This window comes from Chiloscyllium punctatum, chromosome 24 (assembly GCF_047496795.1).
Source record: "Chiloscyllium punctatum isolate Juve2018m chromosome 24, sChiPun1.3, whole genome shotgun sequence".
Taxonomy (NCBI): Eukaryota; Metazoa; Chordata; class Chondrichthyes; order Orectolobiformes; family Hemiscylliidae; genus Chiloscyllium; species Chiloscyllium punctatum.
In genome coordinates, this window is record NC_092762.1 from 80692071 (window position 1) to 80704271 (window position 12201).

Genomic DNA, 12201 nt, shown 5'->3' on the forward strand with positions numbered 1-12201 from the left:
AAGCAAGATACTTGGAACCAGCACAAGGAGCAGATTACATCAGAAATAAGGAAACTTCAAGGGAATACATATGACATTAAATAGCCAGGGTTGTCAAATATTCTAAAGGAAGATACTTGTACACTTCTATTTAGTCACTTCCCTATTTATTAAAACTACTGGATAATGGTAAGCTAAGAGATGTGTTTGTGTAATCTTGTCCCTGAAGTTTCATTTGACTGAGCTTTAGTGCTTAAACTAATTGATGACTAATCTCCGATGTCCAGTTCAAAACACCATAAAGATAAAAGACTGGTGCAGAGAGGCCCTTGAAGAGATGAAACATGCCTGAAAAGTGCAACAATGGTTTTCACAAAAGAAAAATTCATTATTTCACCCTTGTTTGCCTGTGAGGCATTCTCCTTCTCCTTTGATGCTGCCTGATCTGCTGCGCTTTTCCAGCAACACATTTTTAAGCTCTGATCCCCAGCATCTGCAGTCTTCACTTTCTCCTATTTGGATTACCCAACCAGGGACAATGTTTTATTTTGCAAGGAGACTGCCCAGAAACATCCACATCAGGATTTTTTTTCCTTAAAACATGACGAGGGAAAAATAAATCACTCTTGCAACTCAACTGATGCAAACTAAGGAATGCAGAGCGACAATCAGTCAATTTTACGTAGGTTAACTAGCACAAACAAAATGTAGAAACTGCTGGCAAAACTCAGCAGGTCTGGCAGTATCTGTGGGAAGAAAGTAGAGTTAATGTTTTCAGTCCTGTTCTGAAGATTCATTGGACTTGAAACGTTAACTCTGTTTTCTTCCACACACACACACACACACACACACACACACACACACACACAGCCAGACCTGCTCATTTTCATCACCAATTTGTGTTTGTTTCAGATCGAGAGCCTCTGCAGTTCTTTATTTTATTATAACAAGCACTACACATTCATCTTCAGGATCATATCCAAAAAAGAACATTTGTTGGCTGATTGCATAAATAATACAAGATGATAGATTTTATTATACATAAATGAAGTGTTATTTATAAAAAGGGAAATGGGCTAAGTGAAAATTCATTTTGCTGATACTTCCATCCCCAAGGCTTCTTCGTCCAATTCTTGATGTAGCAGTGTGGTCTCTCTGCTGATGCTAGAGGCCAATTCCTCAATCTTCACAAAGAAACTGCGAAAGTAAACACAAAGACTTTTTAAAGAATGAAATGACATACAATTTAGATAAGGATCTTGGTTAGCATCCAGCTAAAACATTTTGACATCTTTCATAACAAGCAAACAGAACCAATGAATCAGTCAGAAAACCATTTAACCTGCACTGTAGCATAGTGGGTGGCTCAAGGACCATGACATATTCAGGATACTAGAGTTTCATGTTGCAATAAAAAAAAACAGCATTAATTTCCAACATTGCTAGCATTGTTGCTGTCAAAGTAAACAACATTTGGAATACTGTTAAGGCTCTTCCAATAAGGCTTTTATAAAAAGGAGTCTGGCAGTTTTTTTTAACCTTTCTCTCAACTGTTCTCCCTTTTGCTCCTGATAAGAATTCCATGCTGAGGAAGAAAGCTTCACAAATACTGACCAACCTCTAGTAATTGGTCAAAGAAGTTCAAAAATAATAAGCACTAAATTAACTATGGAGAAATAGATAGTGACAAATCCAAACAAAAACTTCCATTGACACAGCACCTTTAATGCATTAGAGTCTCCCAGGGCATGCTTCAGAAGTATAATCAGACAAGAACTGACACCAAGCCAAAAAAAAGAGATATTATGATTAAAGTATGTTGAGATTGTTTTAAAATGTGTGAAGAGTAAGGAGGAAGATATAGAGTCCTACAGCTTACGGAGGGAATTCAAGAGCTTAGGGCCTCATTGACCACTTTGGAGAGTGTAGCTTCAGGCAGAAACATTGAGTGGGGATTTCAGGAGATTCCAGAGTTGGAAGAATAGAACTGAAAAGAGGAAATTTGGGATTAAAAAATGGGGCACAGCCACAAATTGTATGTAAAGGCTGATAAAAATTCTAATATGGTAAATCTGGAATGACGATGACAGAAGGGAAATCCTATTTTTCATTCTGGATGGGAGACCAGTCAGATGAGCATTGGGATGTGAGAATCTAGAGGCAGAAAGAAATAGATGGAGGCTTCAGAGGCACATGCTTAGTGAGGGAGGTGGAAATAAGTAGTCTTTACCATATAGAAGATGCAGGGTTGATTAATTCAGCTCGGGCTCAGATAAAAAATTTACAAACAGCTAGTTTTAATCTGAGACAGCACGACAAGGTACAAGGCTTTGGGCCAAGTGCTGGAAATGATATTAAAATAGTTAGGCAGTTGTTTTTGACTGGTGCAGACACTACAGACCAAAGTTCCCTTTTCTGTGCTGTCAACTTCTATGACAGTGGCTTGGCAGGAGGTTGAAGTCACTGATGAGGTCGCAGATATGGTCTGGAACTGAGACAATGCCAGTCCACATAATCTTTAAATGGAGGAAATGCAATGCCTTTGGGACTGGACATCCTAAAACTAAGATAGCAACACAGAACTCAATCTGATCTAAAACATGTATACTTTTCCAAAAGCAGGGAACAGATAGTCGTTTGGAATAGGACATTTCGGCCCAATTTCTCAGCTTTCTACTTCCAAGACGACATAGATGTAGCACTGATACTGCTGCCCTAACAGAGATCAAGGAAATAGTCAATTTATATCTCCGTTGTGATTCTCAGTATGAATGCATTTCGTGAAATTGTAAGAGCTGATCTCATTACCAGTACATTGGCATCACAGTATGATTCATTTTGCATTTAATCTGGTCTTTAAGTAACTATTTTTGGAAAGGACTACAGGCAGTTCAGGGTCAAGTCAGATTAATTAGTAGATTGCTGGCATTTATGTAATGGATCGCAAGTCTCGATACATAGACCCTGGCATATTTCACTTAATAAGCAATATCACATTGAACAAACTGGAAACTCCTTTAGGGATAGTTACACTAAAATTTATGGCACATAGCATATCCAATCAAACTAGCATGCATTCAGGTTTCATAGGATAGATATGAAACCACAGGTATTGCTAACTGTTGCATGGTTTCAGAATATTTTTATGCAGTTCATGTTAGTGAAGAACTGAGGGGGCAGGGCAATCTGTTATATATTACCATTACATATGCATGGAGCACCAAAACAGAAATTGCTGGAAAATCTCAGCAGGTCTGGCAGCATCTATGGAGAGAAATCAGAGTTAATGTTTCAAATCCAGTGTCCCTTCTTCAGAACAGTTCTGCTGGACCCGCTCAGTTTTTCAGCGATTTCGGTTTGTGTTTCTGAATGCCAGCATCCACAGTTCTTTTGTTTTTTTTTGTTCATGTGCATTGTGTTTTGGTTTCTCTCCTTTTCCTCTTTGATAAGCAGTACACAGCCAGACTTTATAAACTTCATCACAGTCACAATGAAGGGGGCAGAGGGTTTATTCTTAATTACTGCATATAAATAACAAAAATAAAAAACGATCAGAATTCCATGTTTATAACAGCCCATTCAATCAACACCCATTCGGCGATCAAGGCCTGAGCTCAGATTCAGATAGAAAATTTTCTGACTTATCACTCGCAATACTAAGTAAATTAAATTTAGTGCAATAAATAGAATCCATATCATATTCTATAGCTCATCTGGCACATAGTTTCCAGAATACTAAGTTTGTAACTAAAATTAAAATGAATACTTATGATTTTTAAAATGGAACCAATAAGATGCCAAAAGTGCAATCACTCAGCGATACCACTTCAAACTATACCAATTTTATTGTAACGAGAAACTTGTTAAAAAGCTTAAGAAGCTGATTTTTTTATTGCCACAGTGTATGCACACTAACAATGAAAATACTAGTAAAAATAATAAATCTGAATGGAGTTTTTTTTCTGAAAATAAGCAAAACATTAAATTCCAATATTAAGAGGTACAGAAAAATGAAAATATTTACTAAAAGGTTTATTGTACTATTAAAAAAGGTGCAGCAGGGAAAGCGGTCTTCAGAATTAACAATAATGTTTACAGTCTAATTTAACAAGGTTCCTTTGCATTGCATGGACATCCTTGCTTAGGACAAAACAGCTGACAGTTTAAACATTGTTAGCACTTTTACTGGCATCAGTATAAAAAGAAAAGGTGTTTGTTCACAACTGCTATTTTTAAAGTTTTAAAAACATGGCTGCCACGAAGGCTTCTTGCCAGTAATTAATAACAGTGAGATTATTCAACAACCAAGGAAGGATAAACTATAGAAGTAATTTACTAGCGTGCCAGATTCTCACTAGAATTTAAACACTCTAAGTGATCCCAATTCACCTTCCTATAATTCTCTCTCAATAATGTTAACTGCATTTGGGAAAGAAATCTCAAAATTTTCTAAATTTATCTGTTTGAATCCATACCATCTTGATCAACTATCTAAGCAGTATTATAGATTAGTTTTCCCAAGCCACTTATAACCTCTACACTTCAGGCTCATTGAAAGGAGTTAGCCACAAGTTTTGCAATTTCGAGAACAATATAAATCCAAAATCATATTCAGCAAGTGTCAAATGGCTGATGACTATCATCTCGTGATTTAGAGTTTGGATGTGAAATGTGTTGATTAAAACTAAACCATTTTATGTAAAACCATAACCAAATGACTAACTTACTAGGCTGAATAAATCTGGTAGCAATATTGCCATAAGTTGTGTATTTTCAATCAAGTATTAGATTGGACAGAAATTATGTATTTCCTCTGACCCAGGTGCTGCACCATTTCATTTTGTTCCTCGTTATAGAAGCACAGAACAATGAAACAATGGGTGAGAGAGAAGTTTGCAAGAGGAAACAATTTTCACAGATTACACTAGGAATACCTGAATTTTTTTTAAACATGCGATACCAAACTTTTCCCCTCAAATACCTGCATTTAAATTATATTAGTGCATCTACAGAGCTGATCATCCTCCTCAAAATCATCTTTTTTCATTTTCACTTCTTTATTTGACGGAGGTTCAATAGTAAAACTCTCTGCTTCAGCAAGGAGGACCAGGAGCATTTTACTTTTTCAACTGTTAGGAACTCAACACAATTCAAGAATGGATTCAAGTGCTTGATAAACAAATGGATAACTTTTGAATCGATGTAGTAAACACAATAGCCAAATTGCATGCAGCTGGGTTCCAAGGACAGAAAATGAATGAAATGGTAAATTATCTGTTTTTGGTGCTTTTGGGTTGAGGGAACAATACTCATAGTAAACTACGTTCCAAATCAGTGGAATCTTTAACATTCACCCAAGTACAGAAGGCTTTAACAAATCTAAAAGTTAACATGAAGCACAAAAGCACTCCTTCAGTATGGCAATGAAGCATTATCCTAGATTCAGCAGAAACTCAAGTTTACAGTGAAGCTTGAACCCACACTTGCTAATTCCCACAGGCAAGTATGTGAGCCAAGCAGGTTCTTCTCCAAGGAGTACCAGATGTCAACTTTAACATTTTAAAGACACTTGGAAAATTCATATTAGCAAAGTTCTGGGTTTCAGCTTTCAAAAAGATAATGAATAGATTTATGACGTGACCTCCAAACCACTGGTAAAAATATTTATTTGGATGAAAATAGAATTAAACATTCATTGCAAATTAGACATTTTTTTAGAAAGTTCTGCATGAACTAATATTTGTAATGTCTTTGCCTTTAAATGTTGGACTCTAAAACATATCCTTTATTTTAAAAAGTTATGCTCACCCCAAGTATTTTCACAGAAGCTAATTCTTTTATCAGAGTTGATACCTTTCTTGTGCATCCAAGCTTGACATCATAGTTCCTTTTAGCTAGATGGAATTTATTTTTTCTGCTGTATTTTACAAATACACATTCATATGTACCTTGTTTATTTATTCACTGGAGGGCAACACTGGCTAGGCCAGCATTATTGACCGTCCCTAATTGCCCAGAAGGTAGTTAAGAGTCAACCACATTGCTTTGGGTCTTGAGTAATATGTGGGCCAGAACGGGTAAGGATGGCAGTTTCCTTCCCTAAAGGGCATTAGTGAACCAGGTGGGTTTTTCCTGATAATCTACAATGGATTCACGGTCACCCTTAATTTCAGATTTTTACTGAATTCCACTACCTACTGTTGCTGGCTTGGAACCTGGCTCTTTGGATTAACAGTGCAGCAATAATACCATTAGGCCATTGCCTCCCAACATGCACACATACGTAAGCACACACATCCACACAGACAGTTCTTTAAATAAACTGAGGAAAAATTACTGAAAGAAAATTTACAAAATCTTAAGATTAGCACAGACAAAGAAAAATTAAAATTGAGGTATCTAAAGTAGTTAGGGAGAGCAGCTAACAGATAAACTCTAATTTTTTAAGAAAGGGATTCTGCACCAATACCTTTTCATCTCCGTATCAGTCATCACAGCTACCTTTCCAAGTTCGTTTCCAGTTTTTGAATTTTGTCTGTCAGGTCCAAGTTCACCCAAAATCTGATATGTTGTTCTTAGATGAACTTTCAATTCCTCTGTGAAGAAAATGTTGGCTTAATTATACCAGAAGAACAAAAACTACCTATATAAAGCCTATGAAGAGGAATCTTTGATTCTTCTTCTGCCCAGGAAAACACCTGTTTACTCAGGGATGTTACTCCTTTTGGGAAAATTAGATGAATTTAAGCTGCATCCACACCATTATAATGACTTGTACAAATTGTATTTACATTAACAGACAGCCAACTACCTTGTGCAACTTCTCCGGCAACCTGAAATAGGTTTCCTCACAGGCTGCCTCAAACCTGCTACATACTAGAATGTCAATCTGCATCTATGACTAAAAAGGTGCAGGGAGACTGCTGCTGCATTAAAGCAGTTACTTTTTTTTTCATTTCTGGATCTGGAATTAAAATATAGAGAAAACCAAATCAAACAAAAAAAGTGTCCTCTGCGTGGAAAAGAAAAACTACAAGGAAAACAAGATCAACACAGCTCAAACTGGGAACAGGTCCATCGCAGAAAACTGACCCATCAAAGCACTTAGCATCCTGTTCTGTATTGCAGGAATTGAAACATTATTCTTCTGGTGCAATGAGAAGTGCTTTATTAAGTTGACAATTTGTTCATGGGATGCAAGCATCACTAGCTAGGCCAGCACTGAAGCAGAGACACCATGACCAAGGCAATAACAACTGCTGCTGCACAATCAAATAGCTTGATATACCATATCGCAAACCTACATTCAACTGAGAATAAAGAAGAGATAAAGAGGGATCAGGTCTTCCGCATTATAAGTAATCAACTACATGGGTCAGGAGAAGTGAAACTATCTTGTATAGGAAATTAGCACAATACTTCAGGGCATGTCCTTGCAGCTCCACTGGCAGGAACTGATAACTTGCCATCTATCTCCAGCTTGGCATTGAAAAATAATAAAGTACCCCATAAAATAAGTTAAAAGTCTAATAAAACTGCTTATGATGTATTACTCTCAAACTACAAAATATAAAACAAATGCACACAGTTAAACGTGGCAAGGAGACACTGAATTAATACGATGTTACTTTGCATCAAAATAAAATTTATGTGAACTTTTTGCTTGATATTAAATCAAATCAATGCAGCCAAAAAGCCTGAGAGGAAATTCGGCTTCCTGAGCCAAGTCCATTCCATGACTCAGCTCACTGGAGACACATTTAATGGAAGTTAGAGCAGTTCCCTTTATCTCTCTACTACTTGGAAAATAACAATAAATTTTCGCTATAGCTTATTATCTGCTGAACATCCTATCTGGTAGCAGAGAAGGAAAAAAAAAACCATGTACAGTTTTACGAAGGCCCCTCAGTGGTCCTTCAGTTGATCAAGTGAAACATCTAGTGAGGAACGAGGCAAGTTTGATCACTAGATTACAATGAATTAATTGACTATTGTGCAAGTACATACTGGATCCTGGGGAGCATTGCCAAACAAAAAGACCTTGGGAAGCAGGCTCATAGTTCCTTGAAGGCTGAGTCATTGGTAGACAGGGTAGTGTAGAAGGCATTTGGTACACTTGTCTTTATTGTTTAGTTTAGGAGTTGGGCGCTCATGTTGCAACTGTACAGGACATTGTTTAGGTCACTTTTGGAATACTACATTCAATTCTGATCTCCTTGTTACAGGAAAGCTGTTGTTAAACTTGAAAGGGTGCCAGAAAGATTCACAAGGATGTTGCCAGGATGGAGTGTTTGAGCTATAGGAAGAGTCTGAACAGGCTGGGACCATATTCCCTAGAGGATGGGAAGCAGAGGGGTGACCTTATAGAGGTTTACAAAATCATGAGGGGCATGGATAAGGTGAATAGCCAAGGTCTTTTTCCCAAGGTAGGGGAGTCCAAACAGGTTTTGAGAAGATTTGTAGTTCAGGTTGAGGTTTTGGATGTAGGCTTGCTCACTGAGCTGGAAGGTTCATTTCCAGACATTTTGTCACCCTACTAGGTAACATCTTCAGTGGGCCTCAGGCGAAGCAATGCTGAAAATTCCTGCTTTCTATTTGCAGGTTTGGTGATGTCATTTCCTGTGGTGAAGTCACTTCCTGTTCCTTTTCTAAGGGGGTGATAGATGGGGTCTAACTCAATGTGATTGTTGATAGAGTTCTAGTTGGAATGCCATGCTTCTAGGAATTCTCATGCATGTCTTTGTTTGGCTTGTCCTAGGATGGATGTGTTGTCCCAGACGAAGTGGTGTCCTTCCTCATCCGTATGGGAGAATACTAGTGAGAGAGGGTCACGTCTTTTTGTGGCTAGTTGGTGTTAATGTATTCTGGTGGCTAGTTTTCTGCTTGTTTGTCCAATGTAGTGTTTGTTACAGTCCTTGCATGGTATTTTGTAAATGACATTAGTTTTGCTCATTGTCTGCATAGGGTCTTCCAAGTTCATTAGCTGCTGTTTTAGTGTGTTGGTGGGCTTGTGGGCTACCATGATGCCAAGGGGTCTGAGTAGTCTGGTAGTCATTTGAGATGTCTTTCATGTACGGGAGAGTGGCTAGGGTTTCTGAACGTGTTTTGTCTGCTTGTTTGGGTTTGTTGCTGAGAAAAATCGGTTTCTATGTTCATTGGTTACCCATTATTTTTGCATACACAGTATAGTGATTTTCCTCTGCTCTGCGTAGTTTCCCTGTGCTTCAGTGTGTTGGCTCGTTGAAATAACGTTCTAATGCAGCTTCGTTTGTGGGTGTTGGGATGATTGCTTCTGTAGTTTAATATTTGGTCTGTATGTGCTGTTTTTCTGTCGACGCTGGTTTGAAGTTCCCCATTGGCTGTTCGCTCTACTGTGACATTGAGGAATGGCAGTTTGTTGTTTTCCTCCTCTTTAGTGAATTTTATGCCAGTAAGGGTATTATTGATGGTCTTGAAGGTTTCCTCTACCTTGTTTCGTTTAGTGATGACAAAGGTCTCATCCATATAGCAGACCCAGAGTTTGGATTGGATGGTTGACATAGCTGTTTGTTCAAGTCTCTGCATTACTGCCTCTGCTAAAAACCCTGATATCGGTGATCCCATGGGTGTTCCATTGGTTTGTCTGTAGGTTTTGTTGTTAAAAGGTGAAGTGGGTGGTAAGGCATAGGTCCCCTAGCTTGATGATATTCTCCTTGTTGAAGAAGTTAGTGGTGTTTGGTGTATGTGTCTTTGGGTCTTCTAATAGTGTAGTCAGTGTTTCCTTGGCCAGGTTAATGTTGATTGAAGTAAACAGGGCTGTTCCATCAAAGGAGACAATTATTTCATCCACTTCTCAGTGTCTTTGGTCTTCAGGAATTCTTGGATGGAGTGGGGAACTTCAAACCAGCATCCACAGGAAAACAACACAGAATTTTCAGCATTGCTTCACCTGAGGCTCACTGAAGATGTTACCTAGTAGGGTAACAAAACATCTGGAAATGAACGTTCCAGCTCAGCGAGCAAACCTACATCCAGGGGAGTCCAAAGCTAGAGCACATAGGTTTAAGGCGAGAAAGATTTAAAAGGGACCAATGAAGTAATGTTTTCAAGCAGAAGCAGTGAGAGGAATGAGAAAGTGGCTAGTACTATTATAACATTTAAAAGGCATCTGAATGGGCATAATGAATATTACGTGTTTAAAAGGATACAGGCCAATGCTGGCAAATAGGACTAGATTAATTTAGGACATTTGGTTGGCATGGACGAGTTGGACCAAACACACAGTCTGTTGCCATGCTGTACAGCTCTATGATTCTATGATCCCATCACGACTCAACTTCCAACTCCAGAAAGACTAATGAGGAGTTTCAAGGATGCAGCCTATATACCAAATTAGTCTGTGAAGCTCCAATAATTGAATAGTGTCTCAGCATTATCAAACATGACAATGTCAAGAGATCACCCTTTGTATTTGTACCAGAGCACAAAATCAGCATCAGTATTGAAGAATTGCAACTAGACATGGACTTGTGAAACAAGATTCCAGCACCATGGGGAACAGTACACTCAGTCCTTATTATCTGTTGATTCACTATCCAGTGATCTGTGTATTCAAGAAAAAAATCGGCCTTAGGCCCCATTTTCTTTTCCTGATCACATGGTTCTTCAGTGTAAATAAGAGGTTACATGGTCCTAAATAGCTCACCCCATATCCTTAGACGGAGCCCTCGTTCGGGACTCCCCATTAACTGGGAACATTTTTCTAGCATTTACCCTTTCTAGTTCTATTACAATTATATAGGTTTCTATGAGACTCCCTCCTCATTCTTCTAAACTCCAGTTAATATAGTTCAAACTGATCTAGTCCCTCTTTAGGTATCAGTCCTGCGAGTAAATCTTTGTTGCACTCTCTATACAGCCAGAACATATTTCCTCAGATAATGAGACTAAAACTGTTTACCATACTCCAGGTGTGGTCTCACTAAAGCTCTGTACAACAACAGCAAGACATCCCTGCTGCTGTACTTAAATCCTCTTGCTAGAAAGACCATTTGTCTTCTTCACTACCTGATGCACCAGCCTGATTATTTTTGGTGTGAAAGAAAAAAAAACACAAGTATGCCAAAGCCACTGAAATATTTCTGCTCCTTCCCCACATAACATCATTTATTCACAAACTAAGAAGTAAATTTGCATTGCTCAGTTGTATTTTGCCTTAATAACACAGCATTCAGAGAAGGCAAATCCAGAATTATTGCATCCTCTACATCAAAAAGTCAAATTTGTCCAAAGACTTAAGCCTACCCAAAAACTTCTGCAGATCTTCCGATATATAAATGTTCTTTGTTTGAAGGCTATGCCTTGTTGTATCAAGAGCATTACTGAAGGCTTTGTATTGTGTTTTGAACTGCTGAATAGATGCCACCACAGGTCTTAAATGCTCCAACTGTAATAAGAATCAATTGAATGCATTATTGTAAAAAGCCAAGTGAAAAAAAAACTGGTTGCAATAAACAAATTTCAACAATAATCCAAGATTTGTAAAACATTCAATAACACAGATGTCCACTGATGCGATACATTTAGACGTTCAACAAGCTTTCAATAAGGTCCTATACAAAAGAGTTGAACAGAATTTGAACCATAGGATCAGGAGAATATACTTTTAAGGATTAAGAACCAGTTAACAGACAAAAATCGGAGCAAAAATAAATAGGTCATTTCCAAAATAGCAGACTGTGACTGGTGGGGTAGTACACAAGAAGAGTGCCTGGGCTCAATCTATATTAATGATTTGATTGTAGAGATTAAACTTAACACTAGGCAAAAAGTTATAATTGTGAAGAGGAAACAGTGACACCTTAAGAGATTTTGGATAGGCTAAGTGAGTGGATAACAAACATGGTAGATGAAATTTGTGGGCGGCACGGTGGCACAGTGGTTAGCACTGCTGCCTCACAGCACCTGAGACCCGGGTTCAATTCCCACCTCAGGCGACTAACTGTGTGGAATTTGCACATTCTCCCCGTGTCTGCGTGGGTTTCCTCCGGGTGCTCCGGTTTCCTCCCACAATCCAAAGATGTGCAGGTCAGGTGAATTGGCCATGCTAAATTGCCCGTAGTGTTAGGTAAGGGGTAAATGTAGGGGCATGGGTGGGTTGCGGGTCGGTGTGGACTTGTTGGGCCGAAGGGCCTGTAATCTAATGTTATTAGATTAGATTACATTAAAAAGTTCAACAATATT

General features: G+C 38.3%; 1 protein-coding gene across 2 annotated transcripts in view; it reads right to left on the minus strand.

Annotated features, from left to right (window-relative positions):
* Window positions 1–617: 617 nt before the first annotated feature.
* haus8 (HAUS augmin like complex subunit 8) overlaps window positions 618–12201 on the minus strand; it is a 63859-nt gene continuing 52275 nt past the window's right edge. For both annotated transcript variants that reach the window (XM_072594285.1, XM_072594283.1), the window contains exons 13-15: window positions 11263–11404; window positions 6449–6575; window positions 618–1176 (exon numbers count right to left, since the gene is read on the minus strand). In XM_072594285.1, the coding sequence (XP_072450386.1) occupies window positions 1068–1176; window positions 6449–6575; window positions 11263–11404 (378 nt within the window). In that variant the 3' untranslated portion in view covers window positions 618–1067. The remainder of the gene's footprint in view (window positions 1177–6448; window positions 6576–11262; window positions 11405–12201) is intronic.